At 33.6% G+C, this 20,134-nt stretch overlaps 1 protein-coding gene across 3 annotated transcripts; it reads left to right on the top strand.

Moving 5' to 3' along the window:
- The first annotated feature begins 73 nt into the window (after positions 1–73).
- Positions 74–18,493, top strand: LOC106076812 (fanconi-associated nuclease 1-like). Of its 3 annotated transcripts, none has more exons than XM_013237631.2 (15): positions 74–201; positions 3,225–4,096; positions 4,224–4,364; positions 4,447–4,654; positions 5,450–5,584; positions 7,735–7,833; positions 8,085–8,219; positions 8,352–8,580; positions 8,676–8,837; positions 9,269–9,428; positions 9,648–9,844; positions 10,058–10,156; positions 15,728–15,856; positions 16,203–16,308; positions 16,846–18,493. In XM_013237631.2, the coding sequence occupies exons 2-15, from the start codon at positions 3,247–3,249 to the stop codon at positions 16,872–16,874; spliced, it is 2,679 nt and encodes an 892-aa protein (XP_013093085.2). In that variant the 5' UTR covers positions 74–201; positions 3,225–3,246; the 3' UTR covers positions 16,875–18,493. The 3 variants fall into 3 exon arrangements, with proteins under 3 accessions (XP_013093085.2, XP_055892869.1, XP_055892857.1); XM_056036894.1 differs by having other exon boundaries at positions 113–175; XM_056036882.1 differs by lacking the exon at positions 74–201 and adding an exon at positions 2,407–2,873.
- The last annotated feature ends 1,641 nt before the right edge of the window (positions 18,494–20,134 follow it).

The following is a 20,134-nucleotide window of genomic DNA, read 5'->3' as shown; positions in this document are numbered from 1 at the left end:
TCTGTGATAACAAGATTAGCTCTTTTGTTATAAAAAATATTCTTTATTAATGCCAAGGGAATATACTCCAATTTTTTTTTTTTAACTAAGCTTACTGCCTAGCTATGCATTTGTACAGAGCTATCTAGATCTAGATCTAGATCTAGATTTGAACGCTCAACTTTACTCAGGACTTGTATTATTAGATATATTATGTTTTAGGTCTGAAATCCATATCTAGACTCGTTTTTGTCTAGCGAACGCCCCCTGATTTTTTTTATTAATATTACTTAGCCTTAGCGAACGCTCGCCTTTTATTATTATTTAAATCTAGAATCTACTTACTAACCGTAACTAACGTCTTAGTACTCTTAGTCTTAGTGTTAGTCAGTGTCTTAGTCGACTTAGTTGATTGTTGATGCTGATAGTTACAGTACTAGACTCTAATTAATAGTAGTGATAGTAGATAATTATAAAATATAGTTATACTTATAGATACTGATAGTTAGTGATACTTAATTTTAATACTCATCAGTAGGCCTACTGAAACACAAACAGTGATAGTGATAGGTTATGTATGATAATGACTAAATCTATGAGTAGTATGAGGGATTCTAGATTTAGTCTAGTAGATAGAATCTATTCAAATCTATTGCTTTTGTTCATGCTCATTTCCTTAGAATTATAGTTCAGACACATGTAGATATAGGCCTACATTTAGTTTTATTTACTCTGAAAAACAAGGGTTTTACTTGGGTTCAAAGAGCCTGGTATAGATGGCAATTTCAGTTTTTTTTTTCCTGTAGGGTAGGACAGTAGAAGGGTATAATTCTGCCTGGTCGTGCGGTTTGCGCGCTGGACTGTCGTTCAGATTTATCAATGGTCCAGGGTTCAAACCCTGCCCGCTCCCATCCCCTGTCGTCCTGCGGGAGGTTTGGACTAGGAAGTAATTATCTTCAACTCTGAAGGAACATCCGAAACATGTTTAGTAAAACATTTTACAATCTATAGATCTACTAAAATAACTATCATATAATCTAGGTCCAGAGTTAAGGAGATTTTTTAGAAAATTTAGGGATCAGCTAAATATGACCTAGAGATCTATAGATCTAAAATTCTTCTAAATAGGCACAAAAACACATACATTTCATTGCCTTTGTGTTAATACAGGGTGTTCACTAATATTTTAACTAAATAACATAGAGCTGTTAGACTTATTACTATTTTGCCACTAATCACTAATGCGCTACACATTTTTAAAAAAGCAAAGGCAATTAAAGGTGATTGGCTACTAAAGCAAAAAATATGCTACTATTTTTAATAAACAAACACAGTGATAGGCACAACCCTGCTCTCCCTCTCTCTTATTCTGTCTCTCCTTGGTGCCCTAATTACTGATCGGCCATGTAGATACTTAGCATGGTATCATCAACACAGTACCAGAAAAAAAATGTAACTGAGTGGACATTTATTACCAAATTAGGTCACAATCACTGAGTGAGTGGTTAAGACAACGGGGTCATGCAGTTTTTGTTTGTTTTTAGGTCATCTAGGTAGGTTACTTTATAGGTAAAACTTGTCTAATCATCTAATGGCCTTGTTGTGGTGTCAGTTATAAACATAGAAGGGAGCAGTTGAGAGTGGGTAAAGTAAAACGGACCTGTCTTGAGTTGGTATAAAAGAAATTGATATAAAAAAAGAAACTTGAAGATAATCAAATTTAAATACTAAAGTGTTTGTTAGCGCTTTAAGTGTTCTTTAAGTTACAAAGTGGGTAATGGTGTTCGTTAATTTCAACACGTGAGCTCATTAAGCTGACCCTCTTCAAAATCATACTTTATTGTAACTATGCATAGTAAAACAAAACAACATATTGCTATAACTTAGCAATTAACCTCAACAAAAGTGATATAAAACAGAACGTTTAATAATCAATTATAAACTGGATCTAGAGCCAAACTTAGAATCACATCTCAGGCCTTCTTGTTTACATCTCTAATCATCGGCCATCTTCCTTCCTCTGTTCTCTATCGTGTCCTCTGGCACACAATGTCACGCCGAATGACAGTGCGCAACATAGAGTCATAACAATATATATATCTTTTTTTATTAACAATTGGGTGATGAGTTTTTAGATGTTTTTTAGATGTTTGCAGTATTTTCCTGGGACTAACCATTATGGAGCTATAAAAATTCAGTTGTGTACATAAAGATTATGGCAGTAGGGCTTAACCTGTTTGTTAGATGGAAATTACAACAGATTCTCACACCAGATCTTGATATTAAATTATCAATAATAATAATATGAAATTATCATCATAAAATATGATAATAAATTAATGTCATTGTCATGAATTATGAATTCAAATCCTATTATGATCATTAAATTGCTGCTGTGCATTCAAAAGCAAATGCTTTGGCATTGTTGTTATATATGTTATGTCTGACTAAAATTGTTTACACGCAATTTATTCTTCCTTTTTTATAACTAAGATCTTTTGTTTGTTAAGTTTTTATGTTTTGGGAGTCATTCTACATCCTACCCCAAACCTCCTGCAGAATAACAGGGATGGTGGTGTACAGGGTCGAAACCCGGGAACATTGAGATTTCAGTCTTAGTCTAGTTAATAAGTAGATTATCATCTGTAGATGAGATGGTCTACTCTAGATAATTTATTTTTATAGATATAAAATAACTTTCTATAGAATAGGTGGATTCTAGGCAGTATTATGAGTATCCATGAAACGAATTTTGGAGACTAGACTAATCATATTATTAATCAAACCTAGTCTAGTATAATAGACATTGCTAAAAGAACTGGATAAAAAAAAGATTCCCAACTACACCTAGATCTAAAGATATTTTAAAATGACCTATCTAGTGAGCTACCATGGTCAGTTGCTATTGCATATATTAAATATACAAATTCTTGAGTCATGATTCTTTACAATCTATTCAGTATTCCATATCTAGTTCTTAAAAAAAAACTAGATCTAGATTAGGATTTGCTTCTAGCCAAGCTTTGTATAGACTATTTTCTTCACCTGTTCATAAGAATTCAATGATCTGTCAATAAACCAGCCTGTGTGGGCTGGTTAGAAGTTTCTTCTCTCATGTAGCTTTCAATGGCTTTATATATATATATATTACATTGATTGTCACAGAGGTGATTGACAAAACTGTCTCCATATGAGTCAAATTTGATCTGCTATTGTTTTGATGATTTTTTATGTGTCTGTTACAGATTTATGATGTGAATTAAAATAATGAGTCCAAAAAGGAAAACGAAATTGCCACCTCCACCAAGTATTGTGATGCATTCAATTACTTCTTTATTTGAAAAACAAAATGAAAAACTTCAAAATAGGCTAAAATCTACCTCTAGCATTGAATTAGATGAGGATCTTCAAATAACAAAAGTTGAAATAGCTTCCCCTTATTTTAAGAAAGACACCACATATAGTTCTGCATTTACACCACTTACAGCACTAAATACTTATGGAAAAGGTACAACCAAAAAAAGGAAGTTATCACTTAATAAACCTTTAAGCAGTACTGATTTCAACCACTCTCAAATATCACTTAATGGTGATTCAAAAAACACAAATACTTTTAAAAAACTAAATGATATCAACTTGATAAAGGAAGATTGTATTAGTTCAGACATAGTATGCAAAAATGTAAATAATGGTGTTCCTGATGTTTCTCCTACTACCATGTCATTGGTTGAAACAGGGAAACCATTGCTATTAGATGGTGTATCAACATTTTTGAATGAGTCATCTTCAAACATTGATCTACAAACTAAAACACAACCCACAAACCAACAGTTCATCTCAAACACTGTGGATCCATTTTCTGGTAGAGTATCAAACTTGGTTTATGAAGACAAGCAAGAGCAGCACATATATTCAAGGCCACAGAGTGATAAGGAAGACATGGGGACTGAAGAAGGACTTACAGATATTGTAACTGATAACAGCGATGCTTTTAAAGTTCCATACTACTTAAATAATTTTGAAGCTATATTACATTCTGTGATTAGTGATGCATCTAATGGATCATTATTTAATTCGGAGGATCTGTCAGTAATAACATCCTACAAAGCGTTAACAGGTATTTTTTTTATTCCTAGATTTTAATGTAAATATTTATTATTAAATAAGAACCTATTTTTGTCACAATATCACATGTATTTCAAGATTAACAGAAGGCTATATCAATATGCTTTTAACATCTACAGAATCTGCAAAAAAATTGTACATAAGAATGTTTTGTCGAAAAATGCATTGGATTCCATTAAGTCGACTAAATTACCCAGAAATAGCAGAAGATCTAACTCCATATTTATTAGAGCTGCAGAGAAATTTATTCATTTACTGCGGTAAGCTTTCTTTGATCTATTTGTAAGTTTGTGGATAATTTTTTTAAAAGTGATTTTTCAATGTTTTTTTTTCCAATCCTAGAGGATGATTTAAATGACCTTGAGCAAGTCTTGAAATCCCTGTCAGCAGCAGATATAAAAACACTAGCCAAGTCTTACCATATAGCTGATCAGACTGCTCAGCAAAAAATGCATTTAGTGGATGAGCTCATGAAAGTGTCTCGAAGAAACTCCATAGGCTCCCTCTTTGGAAGTAAATCTGGAAATATTTCGAGAGCAATGCTAATCAAGTAAGTGATAAACGAGTCTGCACTAATGCAACTTGTGAGGCTAGGTTGATTTGTGTAACATTTATTCTAACTAGCAACACAGCCTAAGAAATGCTAGATACATTTTGATTAGGACGATTTTCAAAATATATTTAATTCAATGTATATAATTATAATCAATCAAATTTGTTTTAAATTGAAATAAATGATATCAGTGTATTAAAATAAAAATATAAATACTTTAAGAAAGCCAAGCAAACTATTTAAATATTAATTCTTTACTATAAAATAAAAATATAATATAAAATATAATAAACATTTTTCTCTTTACCAGATTCAAATCTTATTTTTTTAATTGGATGTGTATTCTTATTCAAATAGGGGGTGTGGTGGCCACGTGATAAAGCAAACGACTGCTGTACTGAGGGATACTGGATTTGAATCCATGTGAAGACTTGGATTTTTCATTTCAGGAATTAAGGGCACCCCTGATTCCATCTACATATAATGGGTACCTGACATTAATTAAGCAGTTGATCGTTGTGCTGGCCACATGACACCCTTGTTAACCATCTGCCATAGAAACTAATGAGCTTTACATTATCTGCCCTAATGATCGCAAAGTTTGAAAGAGAACTTTACTTTAATTACACATTCTTATTCAAATAGACACTTCTTACCTCAAAAATAAGAAACTTTTTTGCCTTAGACTTAGAGAGATGAATTTTTTTTAAGTAATTTTTTACCTTTGGGTATGGTTATATCTGCTCTTTAGTTCTTTGTTGTTAGTTTCATTTACTTTTCTATTTTTTGCAGAGCCAAAACATTTTTAAAAGGAATCTTTAAACTGCGCTTAGAACCAAGGAGAGTTTTTGTTCGAGTGATAATGTTATATTCTGTAGTAAACACCTCTGTAGATGAAGACACTGGAGTCAGTGGACAAACTCAGTTGTATGTACTTTTATCTAATCTTAGACTATAGAAAAAAATTCTCTTTAATTAGAATTAAAATTCAATGGCTTGTTTTTTGTAGTTTTTTTTATAATTGCATACAGTTAATTTTTTGTAGGTATAATTGTTTTCAGTAAATTCTATTCAAAACTTTGTTAAACTGGAAAGAAAAATTGTCACTGATAGTGTATATGGCACGTTCAGATAATACGTCAAGCGAGATGGGGGGGTATGCACTTTTGTTACGATTTGTTACAAGGGGGAGGGGAAGTCTGAAGATTTATTATCAAAAAATATTCAAATGAAATAAAAAAATATTTAGATCAAGCACTTTCAGTCTACATTTTGTTTGTTAACACGATTTATAAATTTAAATTATTATTATTAACAGATACAGTGGTCCATTGAATTTTGCGGGTCCGCCTTTAACTTACCATAGTGTTGTGAAAGAATTTCTTTGTGTGGGTGTTTGTCATGTAGTATGAGTGTAACCTTTAAGTTACATCACTGTTCTGTACCTATCTAGGGGTTGAATGAGTCAGCCTAGATGCGGTAAGTCAGGAATGCAGAGCCATAGTTGAACGTCTAGTCCTGTTGGTGTATGTTGTGAGATAGAAACTTAGTAGTGAATAAAGTGCTGCAGATTAATATGAAATAGAGCTATACAAGTTTCTTACTTTGATTAGATGTTTGTTGTTCAATTAGAAAGTCATCACATACAGGTTTTAAAAAAATTTTAATGGAAAAGATACCTCACGTTTTTTTAACACCATGGGTTTTTCTATGAGTTATTCGGCAGCCACCCAATATATATCTACGATATATCAGGAAAAAACTGAAGTGCCGATAGAAGTCAATACTTTTCTCATTATTTCTATTGATACAATGATGTAAAATTTAATTTGGGAGAACGATAATTAACAAATATGTCTTTTGTAAAATTAAAATCTTCTTGGGGGGGGGGGGGGGGGGGTTTAGTTTTGTTATGATTTGTTATAAGGGGAGTAAAATACCTGAATTTTGGTGTCATGTAACATCCGAACATTCTCTATCAATGAACTGTTTGTGAAATCTTCTCTTTTGCTCTGACTTATTAGTATTCCAATGTGAGTCAATGATTGTATACCTATGTGCTGCTGTCACATAATAAAACTTTGTCAAAATTGCAGACGGCAAACAGATTTCGTTTTCTTCAATTTTGGTTCTAGATATTTTGTGTATCTTACTTACTAGTGTAAACAAAGCAGGGGAGGAAATTGAGAATAAACATTGTATTTTGATGTTTCATTTCTTGATTGTTTTCTACTTCTAACTTGGTAATTTGATTACAAAGAGTTTAAACACAAGGAATAAGTTTGATTTAAAGGATTTTCTTAAGTTTTAATTTGATATCTCTGTGGCTTTGGTTTTGAAATAGAATTCTGAATTCACCACCCATTTCCAGTATCCCAGCTACTAAAAATTACAAATTTTACTTCAAAATGGAAGATGAAGTGTCAATCTAGTCGAATTAATGATTTAAATTCTGCCAAGTCATTAGTTTTCAAGGCTGACTCATACAACCCATTCCATGCTCTAATAGCACTAGGGAAGAAGGAGCACTTGTCAAATTAGTACTAGCTTATGAATAAGAAATTTGCTATTAACTGAAATGTCTCAACTGCCTCTGAATTTAATCTGCTGTGATGCAACTGGTTGTATTTGCAAGTTCTGGCTATGAATGTTTTTGGATCCTTCTGCCAAAGATTGTATTCCATAATATAATTATAGCTTTTATATAGTGCTACTTTTATGCTTATAGCATGCTCAGAGCGCTATGGTCCAATCTCAGGGGAGGGGTATTTGGGAGAAGGTTTTCCGTGCTGCCTATAGGCACTCAGTAAACATCACTCTGCTCGAATCGGGTGTCTAACCTTCAGCCCCCTTCATAAGTAGCCAAGCCAAGTTCAAGTGTACTTCTTAGCCTCTCGAATACGCATCTCACCATATTGTGTATTTCATTATGCTGCCAATAAAAGTATCCCAATTTCCTTCAAGTGATTGTATTCCTATGTGCTGCCCTTCATTTTATTGTACACTGATTGTTTTCTAAAGACTGAATAGATCACTTTGAATCATGTATAATGTATTACATTGACTATTTCACACAGATTTCAAATGCTGATGGTCAATATGGGCAAACTGGTTTATCCAACATACACTGTAAATAAAGTTCACAATATATTTAGCTGCAGAGAGGATGTTATAAGGTAAACATAACAGTTCATTAATTTAATGAATAGGGAGAAGAAATGTATTTGATAGTGATAATCTACCTAATTTTGTTATAATTTGACATTACTCGATGTTCACATTTGATTTCTAAACTGCATTTTCATGCAAAATAACTGCAAATGAAATAAGACAAATTATCGTTTCAATTCACGTAAAACAGTATTATTACTTAAAGCTAAATACAATTATGTATATTGCCTTAGTCAACTATTATGTGTTTGTCTAGATTTGAACACGCCCTCCAACTAGAGTCTGACCTACTTCATTGTGTTCAGAGAGGTCAGTGGGACAAAGCGTATGATGTTTTCAAATGTGTGGAGGAACAGTGGGAACTTCTTAAGTCTGATGAACACATTGAAAAGTAATATTCAGTCTTAGTTATAAAAGACTATTTTCTTTATTCTTTTTCTCTTGACTGTTCTATAGCTACTAGGCATTTTTGCCACACCTTTTTTTTTCTATTTGATCTACTGACAGTAGTTTTATTTCACAGGTGGAATAGAAACTTGCCAGATTACCTCAGGGGTTTCACTGCAACGTCTGTTCTCAACCGTTTGATGACTGTGGCCATAGACATTTTACAGCGGAGAAAAGATTTTACAACAGCTGTGGAGCTTTTGAAGAGACTACTTTCCCAGGCTATATATAACTGCAGTCATCGAGGGTATTGGTGGGAGCGTTTAGCTTTGAATTTGGATGTACATTTGAAGGATCCTAAAAAGGTTGTTTTTAAATGTCACTATAAAGCTTATTAGAGCATTTGCATTATTGACAAAATGTTTCAAGTCTCTATTTTGTTTTGTTTTTGGTCCACCAGTCACTGGATGTTATAGCTGAAGGTCTGGCAGATAAACATGTCATTGGTGGTCACAGACTGGCATTGTACTTGAGAGCTGAAAGCATTTGTCAAAAAAATAGGTCAAAACTGAAAGATCGATTCACAGAATTTTATCATGACCCAGTCAAAGAACTGCCAAAGGTAAAGAGCAAACCTTTATCTGTTCACAATAGTTTATTTTGAACATCACTTTACATATATTACTTGTTTTTTTAAATGATAATAATAAAATAGCAATTAAATTTTATATTTATGCTTCAGTTGGGTAGAAAAAGACAGTAGCATTTCAAAACACAACTGGATAAATAATTTCAAAGGGAAAAATAATAATCTTGTAGGGAAGTTTACTTTTTTTGTCTCTCTAAAAGTGGTTTTAAAATGGTTTTGTGATCAAAACATTGTTTGATTAAAGTATCTTTTATTTATTCAGTCTTAATTACAAATGTTGGTACTATAACAGCTATTGTGTGATGATCTGATAAATCACAAGGCAGACTGCTAATCTGATAGAACCAATTCATATGCATAAGCAAACACTTCCAATGCAGTGCTTTAAACTCTTGTCTGTTCAGGTGTTTTTAGAAGGGAGAGTACTTCATGATGGTGTGAGTAATAATGGCACTAAGTTCTTAACTGATGAATCCTATGCCGATGGTAACTCTCAAGACATGACAGTATGTGGGGTGGAGGAATTTGTCCTGGCTTACTACAAGAAAAATGGTTTCCCATCTGGTAAGTCCAATAAGATCCTCTTATTTCTTATGTATTTTCTGCTATAATGTTATTTTAAAGCTTCTAAAAACTTTAAAAGTATTTGGAAATAAACTTTCCATTTATAATTGTATTAAAATAAACATTTTCCATCATTACATTAAATTGTCAAAAAAAAAAAAAAGATTCCTGTAGCTTTGATTAAACGCTTTTTAAATAATTGTTTAACTCTGCCTCCAGGTATCCATGCTGAAGGGTCCATTGTGTCCACACTCTTTGGAATATTCTTTTGGGATATCATCTTTATGCCATTACCAGATGCATTTCACAGTCCATATCAAGTGCTCCCTTTAGACTTTTATTCTGAAGCTTTTTATGAGCGAAGAAAAGATGTGATAGAGGACAGGTTACAAAAGTTGTCCAACAATTCTGTTCAGGTAAGTTGAGAACAGGATTACAAAGTTTCCAGACACTTCTGGTGGAGTAACTTATTCAGGAATAACAGCACTGTTCACTAGCTGATGCAAACATCTTTATTTCAAAACAGCCATGGTTAAATATTATATTTTATTTAAAAAATTAGTTAAAAGATTTTTTTCAACGAAAATATCTACATTCTAAGTTAAGCCATTTTTTTTATTTCATTATAGGAGCTAGAATCTATTGTAGAAGATATATATGGCCAGCATGAAGGTTCACAGTGTATAGGAATAAATTGGGAGCGAATGAGATCGGCTGATGTTGTAAAGGTAAGATTGTTAGTATTTGTTTGCTGTTGGTTGACTTTAATCCTTTGAGCCCTCAATTCCCTGCCCTCAGTTTCCTATTCCCTAGGCTCCTGAGGAAAAATTACACTTTACACATGCATGCACAAAAACAAACTACCAGTATTCAAACTTTAAAATGAGCTATTTTATTTGAGAGAAATATATTAATATCTTTATCTCCTAAACAGTGGCGTCACTAGGGTGGGTGTCACGTGGTGCTGTCAGGTCATGGTACCCCCGGCCCAAAAGAAATTTCTTGTCGGTTTATTCTTTTGTTGTAACATACTAAATTGAGCTACTACCTTACAGTCATTGATTGTTAGACAACTGTAAAATTATTGTCAGTTTTTTTTTTAAAGTAAGTTGTTTAGGACGATTTATCATTAATTTTTATATGTATTAAATTATAAGATTATTAAAATTAGAATCAATCTAACATCAACATGTACTCTATATTAAAACTTAAAGACGTTCTTTCGGAAACTATTTTACATTCTATTGTTATGTTTGTAAAAGTCTGAAACAATCAAACTTTCTTCAAATACATGAAAATGTTCTTGCAAAAAAAAAGTTTTCTTTTCTGGATTTTAAACTTGCAAACTTATTAATAACTTCATCATCTATATATAGAATTCTCTTCATGGCTCAACAGTTTGGACACCAAGAAGTATTTATTTTATTTCTACATATTGGACTAGAGTTACCCCACAAAAAGAGGGGGGGAGAGAACAAGTAGTATTCACCAGTCACTAAATAACTGGTCCGGACTTAACCATTGTGACCAAGAAGTCATGGAAAGATCACTCTTTTATTTCTGCAAGTCGGACTAGAGTTACCCATAACTTAGCGTAGAAAAAAAAAGAGGGGTGGGGGAGAACAAACCGAACTGGCGAAGGAATCATTTAATGCATTTCTTAGCAGAGGAATCCAGCCATTTGTAATTTGTATCTCTCAATAATTCTTCTCCTTTACACCTTTCTTAAGACTTTTTTTTTTATTTATGAAAGATTTCCTAGCAGAGAAATCCTGGGATTTTGCGACGAACCAACAATGTAATGTAATGCACATTTAACTGGGCACACTTTCTTTGATTCAATTTTGGTAACAGTGGATCTATAGATTACTGTTTACAATATTCTCCCATTATAACGAGAAATTTGTTACTAATTTATAAGTTCATCGTCTTGTGTGTGTTTACTCTAATGCAACTTGTACAGGACTATACAAAATGTAAACCTTCTGATGTTGTTTGTTAAAATCGCTAAGTGTAAGTGGATTGTAAATCTCCAGTAGCATGGTATATGGATATAGATCTCAGTGATTTCATTATAAGTGTATGTTTTTAATATAATACACCATTAAAGGTTGTTAAGCTCTTATATGAAAGTAAAAGAACGCCTATATGAAAAGTAAAAGAACGCCAATCACATTTACGGTACTTATTTTCATTCAAAGTTGCCCAATTGGTAATGGTCCACCGGGCATATGACCGTACGCCCAGGGCCGGTCCTACAGATTGTGGGGCCCTATGCGAAACGGATTGCGGGGGGCCTATTTTGGGTTGTTATAAGGATAATAACTAAAATTTGTGACCCTAACATTGAACTTATGTGTGTCACACTTAGGCCTTACTACTTGCCTAGAGAATTCACCCAGGTGTGTGTTGTTGTTGTGTACATACCACCGACGGCTGACACAGCGACTGCGTCAAATAATTTTTGATGTGCTTCACAATGTACAATCAAAACACCCGGACTCTGTTTGTATCGTAACTGGAGATTTCAACAACCTAAATATTGACAACACACTGCCAAACTATTGCCAGTATGTCTCCCTCCCCACAAGGCAGGGTAGAACGCTCGACAAATGCTACGTAAACATTAAGCAGGCTTACAAATGTAAAAGTTTGTTCCCACTTGGAGAATCTGACCATGTATTAGTCCATCTTATACCAAATTACAAACCTACTCTTAAAACTACAAAGAGAGTTATAAAAACGGTCAAGATGTGGTCTGAAGAGGCTGTAGAAAAACTACGAGGATGCATTGAGAAAACTAACTGGGAAATCTTTATTGAGAACTGTCCAGACATAAACGAACTAACAGAAACTGTTAACTCATATCTATCATTCTGCGAGGAGTTAACAATTCCAAAAAAAACAATACAAGTCTATGGAAACAATAAGCCCTGGATGACCAAAAAAATCAACACCTTATTACTGAAAAGAAAACAAAGTATAAGGCTAGCAACGTTTATAAATGCTAAAAATAAACTGAGAAAAGCAATAATTGAAGGGAAAAAAACATACAAAGAAAAAATTGAGAAAATCTTTGCCAAGAACAACTCAAAACAATGATTAAAGAAAATAACAGGCTGCGCTTCAAAACGAGAACAAATTTTAGTGGCTGAGGATGAGAAATTCGCCAACGAACTAAATTATTTTTATTCTCGTTTTGACAAAGAAGATTTTGTTGATCTACACAAAGAACTTTTCAACACTCTGTCCAAAGGAAAACAAGAGCCTTACGTCAATTTTGTAACTGAGGATGAAGTGACAAAAGTGCATAATTCCACACATCTGGAAAACTTCAGAAATCATACCAGTGCCTAAGAAACCAAAAATAGATTGTTTAAATGATTTCCGCCCAGTAGCACTAACACCTATTGTTATGAAATGTTTTGAAAAATATTTGCTTAAACAACTTGTAGCAAAAGTCAATAACAGCCTAGACCCTCACCAATTTGCATACAAAGCAGCTAGAGGAACTGAGGATGCCATTCTATTGCTTTTGGACCAGCTTTATAAGCATCTCAATATACCCAAAACATATGCACGAGTCCTCTTCGTAGATTTCTCCTCGGCTTTCAATACCATACAGCCACATCTAATGATAAACAAACTGAGTAACTTAAATGTAAGCCCTTATTTACAAGCATGGGTTCTAAACTTTTTAACCCAACGGCCCCAGTATGTTAAAGTCAACAACACCAAATCGTCAACTCGAGTACTATGTACGGGTGCTCCACAAGGTTGTGTACTTTCTCCTGTACTATACACTCTTTACACCAGTGTTTCTCAAACTTTTTTGTCTGGTGGCACAGTAAAAAAACTACAAAAATTTTGCGGCACACCATGAAGAGCTATAGTTGTTTTATAATAAAAAGATGAAAAGATGTGAAGGGTGTGCCTGTTTTTGAGAGCAAATGCAATCTAATCGAGGCTCTAGAGTCGAAAAACAAACTTGTAAGAAGTCTCTCTCTTTTCTTAGACTTGATTTCAGTCAGTGCTGAAAATCCAAACTCACAAAACCATGAAGATGCAAATGTAAGAATTATTTTGATTGCTTTTAAACTGATTGCAGGATATGACTTGTTGATTGAAATCCAAAACTTATCCAGGCTTTTGTCAGCAAAACTTGACTTAAGAACTGCATCGTTTTTAAATCAATGAGCTGCTCTTCTTCTTTAGTTGTAAGATTTGTAGCTTCATTGTTTCCAAATAGATAGCTGACCCATCCATACTCATTATTTTCCAACTGTTGGGAAGTAATACAGCAGGTGTGTCAAAGTGTGCAGAATTTCGGGGGTGACTATGGAGCGCTCCACTACTATTACTGGTCGTTGTAAGTTGGGATGTCATCGCAACCTAAAATAAACATTAAATAGTAGGCAGACCTGTGTAACGCTGCACGTGTGGCGTTCTGAAAACTCCCTCGGCACACCTGCAAATCTTCGGCGGCACACTAGTGTGCCGCGGCACACAGTTTGAGAAACACTGCTTTACACTAATGACATAAGAAGCATCTATGACTCAGTTAAACTCATTAAATTCGCTGATGATACTGCCATAGTCGGTCTTATTTCAGGAGACAAAACTCAGTATCGAAGCTCGATAGAAGAGTTTACAAACTGGTGCACAGACAACTTTCTAGAACTGAATGTAACAAAAACTAAAGAACTTATAATAGATTTTAGAAAGAAAAAACAAACTATACGTGAACTGCAAATAAACACTACATCTATAGAACAAGTAAAGGCATATAAATATCTAGGCATTATCATCAACAACAAGCTTTCATGGGAAGACCACCTTGGAACTCTGACAAAGAAAACAGCCCAGCGACTCTTTTTTCTATACAAACTCAACAGTTTTAAATTAAACAAGAAGATCCTTGAGACATTTTACGGCGCGACTGTACAAAATCTGCTAACATATGGAATAAGTTGTTGGCAAGGCAACGCCTCATCTAAACTGTTGCAACGTCTAGAAAACATCATTAAAAAGCATCAAAAATTACACTCACAACATTACCACATTTAAAGGAACTTTTTGAACAAACGTGCCTAAGAAAAATAGAAAAAATCTTGGAAGACAACGGCCACCCGCTCCATCAGAACTACGCCAGGTCGTCGCGAAGTGGGCGACTGCTTTCAATCAAAACAAGAACGGAGAGGTACAAAAACTCGTTCGTGCCTCACTCTGTCAGACTCTATCACCTCCACTCATTGATCAGGGAACATGAAATGCACCAAGATACCTGTGTGTAGTCGCTGAATGAACTCTTTATGTTGTCTGTTGTATTTATGTGTATTTTTCTGTTGTGTTGTCTTTATATGAGAAACGAGTCCTTGTAATCACAACAAATTTCCGTAAGGATCAATAAAGCAGTCTTAGTCTTAGTCTGAAAATTAAGATTTGGTATTAGAAAATAACTTTGTCTTTGCATTTTATTCATACTTTACTAAGTACAAAATCACTGTCAAATTAGCTTTTATGACCCATCTAAAGTAAATAGTAGTTTTTCAACAAAAAGCTGATAAACATTCAGATCTGTCTTTTAGATTTACTATCAACTAGCAAATATCGCTTTTGTTTTTATTTTAAGAGGTCGAGAAAGATTTAGATTTATAATTGCATGCCAGTGACTATTAAAGTAAAATAAGAATTTGAACTTCTTGTTTTGGTTAAAATTCGCCTGATTATTACATTTTATTAAATGAAAGCTGACAATGCCGTTTTTTTTTCTCAAATTGCTAGTCTGATTGGCGTTTTCCATATTGAATGACACCCAGAAATGATAATTTTGTCTTTGGACTTAAATAATTTCAGGAGATTTTCATGACTTTTTCGTATATTTTACAATTTCAGAATTCCAGAAACCCTTTATTAATAAGTTAAAATAGTTTATTTTGATAATTTACATCCAGTTGTACTTAAACTGTTGAAGGTAAGGTGCGGGAGACTGATATATCGGGCTGGCGGAGCGTGGATTTTTGTATGCGCAGACCAATAATTCGGGCTGGTGGGTTCTAAAGGTTAAACAGTCTTATTTACTTTCTGTAGTGAAACTGAGTTGATTTTATGCGTGCGTCCAGCGTGTCAAAAGGTCATGTCCAGTGTGTGTGTGTGTACTCTGTATAGTACTTCATCAGTGTTATGTGAGACGTGCTGGTTTCATTCACTGTTTACTGTGGTCTAATTTTGTTGAACAAAGCCATGTTATTGGTATACTAGTATTTGTTGTTTCATTACACTTTCATGACATTCAACAGGAGATTGTTTCTTGCCTTGGTGGGCAGCTTCTTAGTGGAGTTATTGCTAGATATGCTCAATGTCCACGGCACACAAGAAGTGGTTTCCCAGACCTGACTCTTTGGAATAGTCAAACAAAGAAGTTAAAGGTATTTATAGAGAAATATCAAAATATTTGGCACATTTAAAGCTATGTAAATGCCATGAATCCTTCAAGGGCTATATGTTATTTTATCCAATTATGAGATTTAAAATTACCTGTGAACTTGACATTGCAAAGTGAGAATTTTTTTTCTTGTGAAGTTAGTTAACAGATTAGTCTAATAAAATGAACAAGAACTTTTGACATATATTAAGGAAATGTTTCAATATTGAAGATTTTTTTAATCAGTTCCTTACAATTCAATTTATCTTATATTATTGTTTTGTTGTTTTTGTTATGTTAATAAAATATATTTTTGTTTGATCCTAAAAAATTGTTCATGCCTACATCAGATTTGTGAAGTTAAAGGGCCTGGCGATAGATTGTCACATAAACAGATACTATGGATTGACTACCTCCTTAAACTTGGCATTGACGCTGAAGTATGTCATGTGAAAGGTCAGAACTATGACATTATACACAGAAACTTTAGTTCTAGAATTTAGGAACATTCATCAAAGTCTTTAACATTAAAAAAACATTTTGGTATATGTATAGAAATGTCATTATTATAGAGAGTTTTTTTTTAAATGTTTCTCATTAACTCGTGAAAACCTTTAGCTTTCATTTTTCTTTTGTGTACAAAAACAAAAGTTTAAATTTAAAACCAAATTTGGCTTGGATAGAAAGAAAGAAATACTTTGACAAAACTTAACATCAACTCACTCTGTCTGTTATAAATCATGTACATCTTTTTTTTTCTTCCACTTCCCATGCTTGGATCAAGCTGAAACTTTACACAATTATAATTTCAAAGACTATACAGGAATCAATAAAAAAAAATTAATCATTTAATAGTAGTAATTAATTTTGTTTTATATAGAAAAGGGAAATAAATCTGGCACTATTGAGAGATATTGCAGTAAATGTGTAGCTCTTTCCCTTGTATAAGCTTTGTTGGTTTATTTTTAAGTATGTTTTTTTTATTGCTTTCAGCTGTGGCTGCTAAAAGACTGAGATATTGACTGACTTCATGCACAATATGGACATTCACTTCCTAAAATCTGGCATTATCAAATAGTATCATGTGGGAAAAAAAATGTTTTTCGGTAATTATTGACTTGTACACTACAAATAAACTAAAGTATTTCAATTCTAATGATGTACACATAAATAATGCATTAGTTTTTACTTGATGTTTTACTGTCATAAGCTACAATTAATTTGTGTTCAACTTCTAAATTGTTATATTTTGAATGCTATTAGTAAGGGCATTACTTTATATTTTTTTACATTTTATGCAAATTATAATATTATGCATTTATTATTTTCAACCTATTCCTATAATAAATGTTAAAATCTTTCCAAAATAAAGTGCTTTCAACTAGATCTGTCTACAATTGTATTTGAATTACTGTGCTATTGATATTTTTAGTTTTAAAAATAGAATGGGATTTAAAGACCTTCGACTGAAAAGTGATACATTTTTTATATATTAAAAAATTTTTAATTTGATCTGATGAAATCTAATGGGCAAAAGAAAATGAATCAATGAGTTAAACAGCATGCATCCTATTCACAAGGTAAACAGTAGACAAGTTCTGACAACATATGGATCATTATATTGAATCAAGGTTTCTCAGTTACTCAAATAGTTATTTCTTGCACTCTGAGCTGCAGAAATGCATTCTTCTGGTATCTACAGCACTTCATCCTAGTCAAAAGAGTTCAGATGATGCTTCTCTGTGCTTAGACGAAATTCGATCATTCTGACAAACACTGGATTGCAAGAAAATGTTTTGATACAATTTAGTTGCATCTGCTTTTTATGAAAACTGTATTAAAGGTTCTATTTCAGAGATAAAAAAAAGCTGTATCTCTATTTAAACATTTAATCTATTCGCATTGCTAATAAAGTATTTTTGATCAATATTATTTATAAACAATTTTAGTGGCAGAATCATATTTAGGTTGCAGGAAGATGAGAAATACATTCATAATAAAACATACTTTGCATTTTAATTTATAGTACTGGGGTATTCATTAAATTCCCTTTACGAATGACTCGAGCATACTTTGATAGAAACAAGACAAAAGAAGGGCCCAGTAATTGGTAAGTAATAAAGGGCCTTTTTTGGATATTTTTTGATGATGGATAACAAAGTCAAAATGTAATAACAATAGTGATTTTCATTTCTGACAAAAGGAATAGGTCACTTCTGGCCTATTAGAGTAGTGAATCATAGGAAACCTTTATGTGTGTATAGAAGACACTTTGAACCATTAATGTTTTCTTCCTCCATACAAATGTAGATTTCCATCATGGTTGCTGCAGTCACTCGAAACCAATGCCTGTAGAGTTAGAACCAACTCAAATAGTTTACATATAGACTTGAACTATAGGATACGAAATCCAAACTACGTATTAAATATTATTTTTAAACTTTTTTTAGAAATATGCATGTTCAATGTGCTTAGTTTTCTAAACATCAAATTTGTATCATCACTTGAATTTCTAAGTGTGGACTCTTTAGTTTATTGTGTTGATATTTTTTCTATAGGTGTATTTTTATTTTATTTTTTTTTTGTGTGTTTGAATTTACATTATTTTGTGGAATCTCTGAAATATATTGATATTTCATTATTTTTTTGTTGTTGTTGATTCTTTGGATTTTTTGTGAAATCTTTGTATAATTGAGTGTATTCTTTAGCTTACTTTGTTGATTTTTTCAATTCTTGTTCGGATTCCTTGGAATATTTTTGCTAATTCTTTATGTGAATTCTTAAGAGTTTCTTCTTTATCCTTTTGATAATTGTGCCAATTCTTTCTAAAGAATATTTTGTAGATTTTTTTTTTTATAATTGTGTTTATACTGAAACTTTCAGATCTGGCACAGTTGAATTGCACTGTACCCATCATATTTTGGTACAAATCATATTTTAATGACCATGTTCTGTAGTGACTCTATGGTTGCGCACCAGCGCACGAGGATGGACTAAATGAACGGGGAGAGAGGAAGAGGAAGTGCGAGAAGATTGAGATTGGAACGGTTCTTGTTTTTGGTGATCTATGTTGATTAAACTTTGTATTGTCTTTGTTCCCATACCTCGTTGAGTTGCCTCCTTTAAATGTTGTAACAATATGATTACATTTAGTAGCTTGGGCGAACAGCCTATTAACTGTAAAATTTTAAAGAGGCCATCTCTGCTAACTAGATCGAAGGCCTTTGTCAGGTCAATAAACGCAATGTACAAAGGCATCCTTTGTTCTCTGCACTTTTCCTGGAGTTGGCGGATGGAGAAAATCATGTCAATCGTGGATCTCCCTGAGCGAAAGCCGCATTGTGATTCTGGATAGACCCGATCAGCGAGTTTTTGTAGCCTGGGAAGTATCACTCAAGCAAAGACTTTGCCTACAATACTTAAGAGGGAGATTCCCCTGTAATTGTTGCAGTCGCTTCTGTCACCTTTGTTCTTATATAGTGTAATGATTTTAGCATCCCGCAGGTCTTGTGGCACAGCACCTTCTTGCCAACATTTGCAAAGCAGTTCGTGTTGAGGTTGGATTAGAGTAGTTTTGCATTGTTTTAGAAGATCTAGGGGGATACCATCGCATCCGGGTGCTTTGCGGGCAGCAATGTTGTCTATGGCTTTGTTGAGCTCTGAAAGGGTGGGTGTTTCATCTAGCTCGTTCATTGTGGGTAATTGTATGATGGCCTTAAGGGCTGAGTCAGAGACTGAGCTTGTTGTGGCGTAGAGCTCAGAGTAATGTTCAACCCATCTGTGCATTTGTTGGCACTTGATAATTTCCCCAGTGGTTGATTTCAGAGGTGCTGTCTTGTTTTGGGAGGGTACGAGAGCTTTTTTGATTCCTTCGTACATCCCTCTTATGTTGCCCACTTGGTAGCATGTTACAGTTACACTCATAACACAATGTCCATGCTCTTCCACCTCTATTCTGCCTCGTTTTCTAACGACGACGAATTTCTTTCTTCAAATTCTTATTCTATGACCACCAAGCACAGTGTAAGGACCACGCCACTCCAGCTCAAGGGTATTGATGACGTCCGTCTCGTGGTACAGTTCTGCGGCTTGTTCTGATTGGCTTCCTTGTAATTTCCACACATATTCGGATAACATTGCAATTGAATGCGGTGGCTCCCAGGCTGTCGGTGAATGTTGATCAGTTTCGCTTCCCGTTGTTCGCCTATCCACTATCCACCAAACAAACAAATTTACGCCACGTTGAGGCCTTATATTATGAGACTAAAATCATAGGCTGGCA

The sequence above is a fragment of the Biomphalaria glabrata genome, chromosome 1, assembly GCF_947242115.1.
Source record: "Biomphalaria glabrata chromosome 1, xgBioGlab47.1, whole genome shotgun sequence".
In the NCBI taxonomy this organism is placed as follows: Eukaryota; Metazoa; Mollusca; class Gastropoda; family Planorbidae; genus Biomphalaria; species Biomphalaria glabrata.
This window is presented reverse-complemented; position numbering and strand designations above follow the sequence as displayed.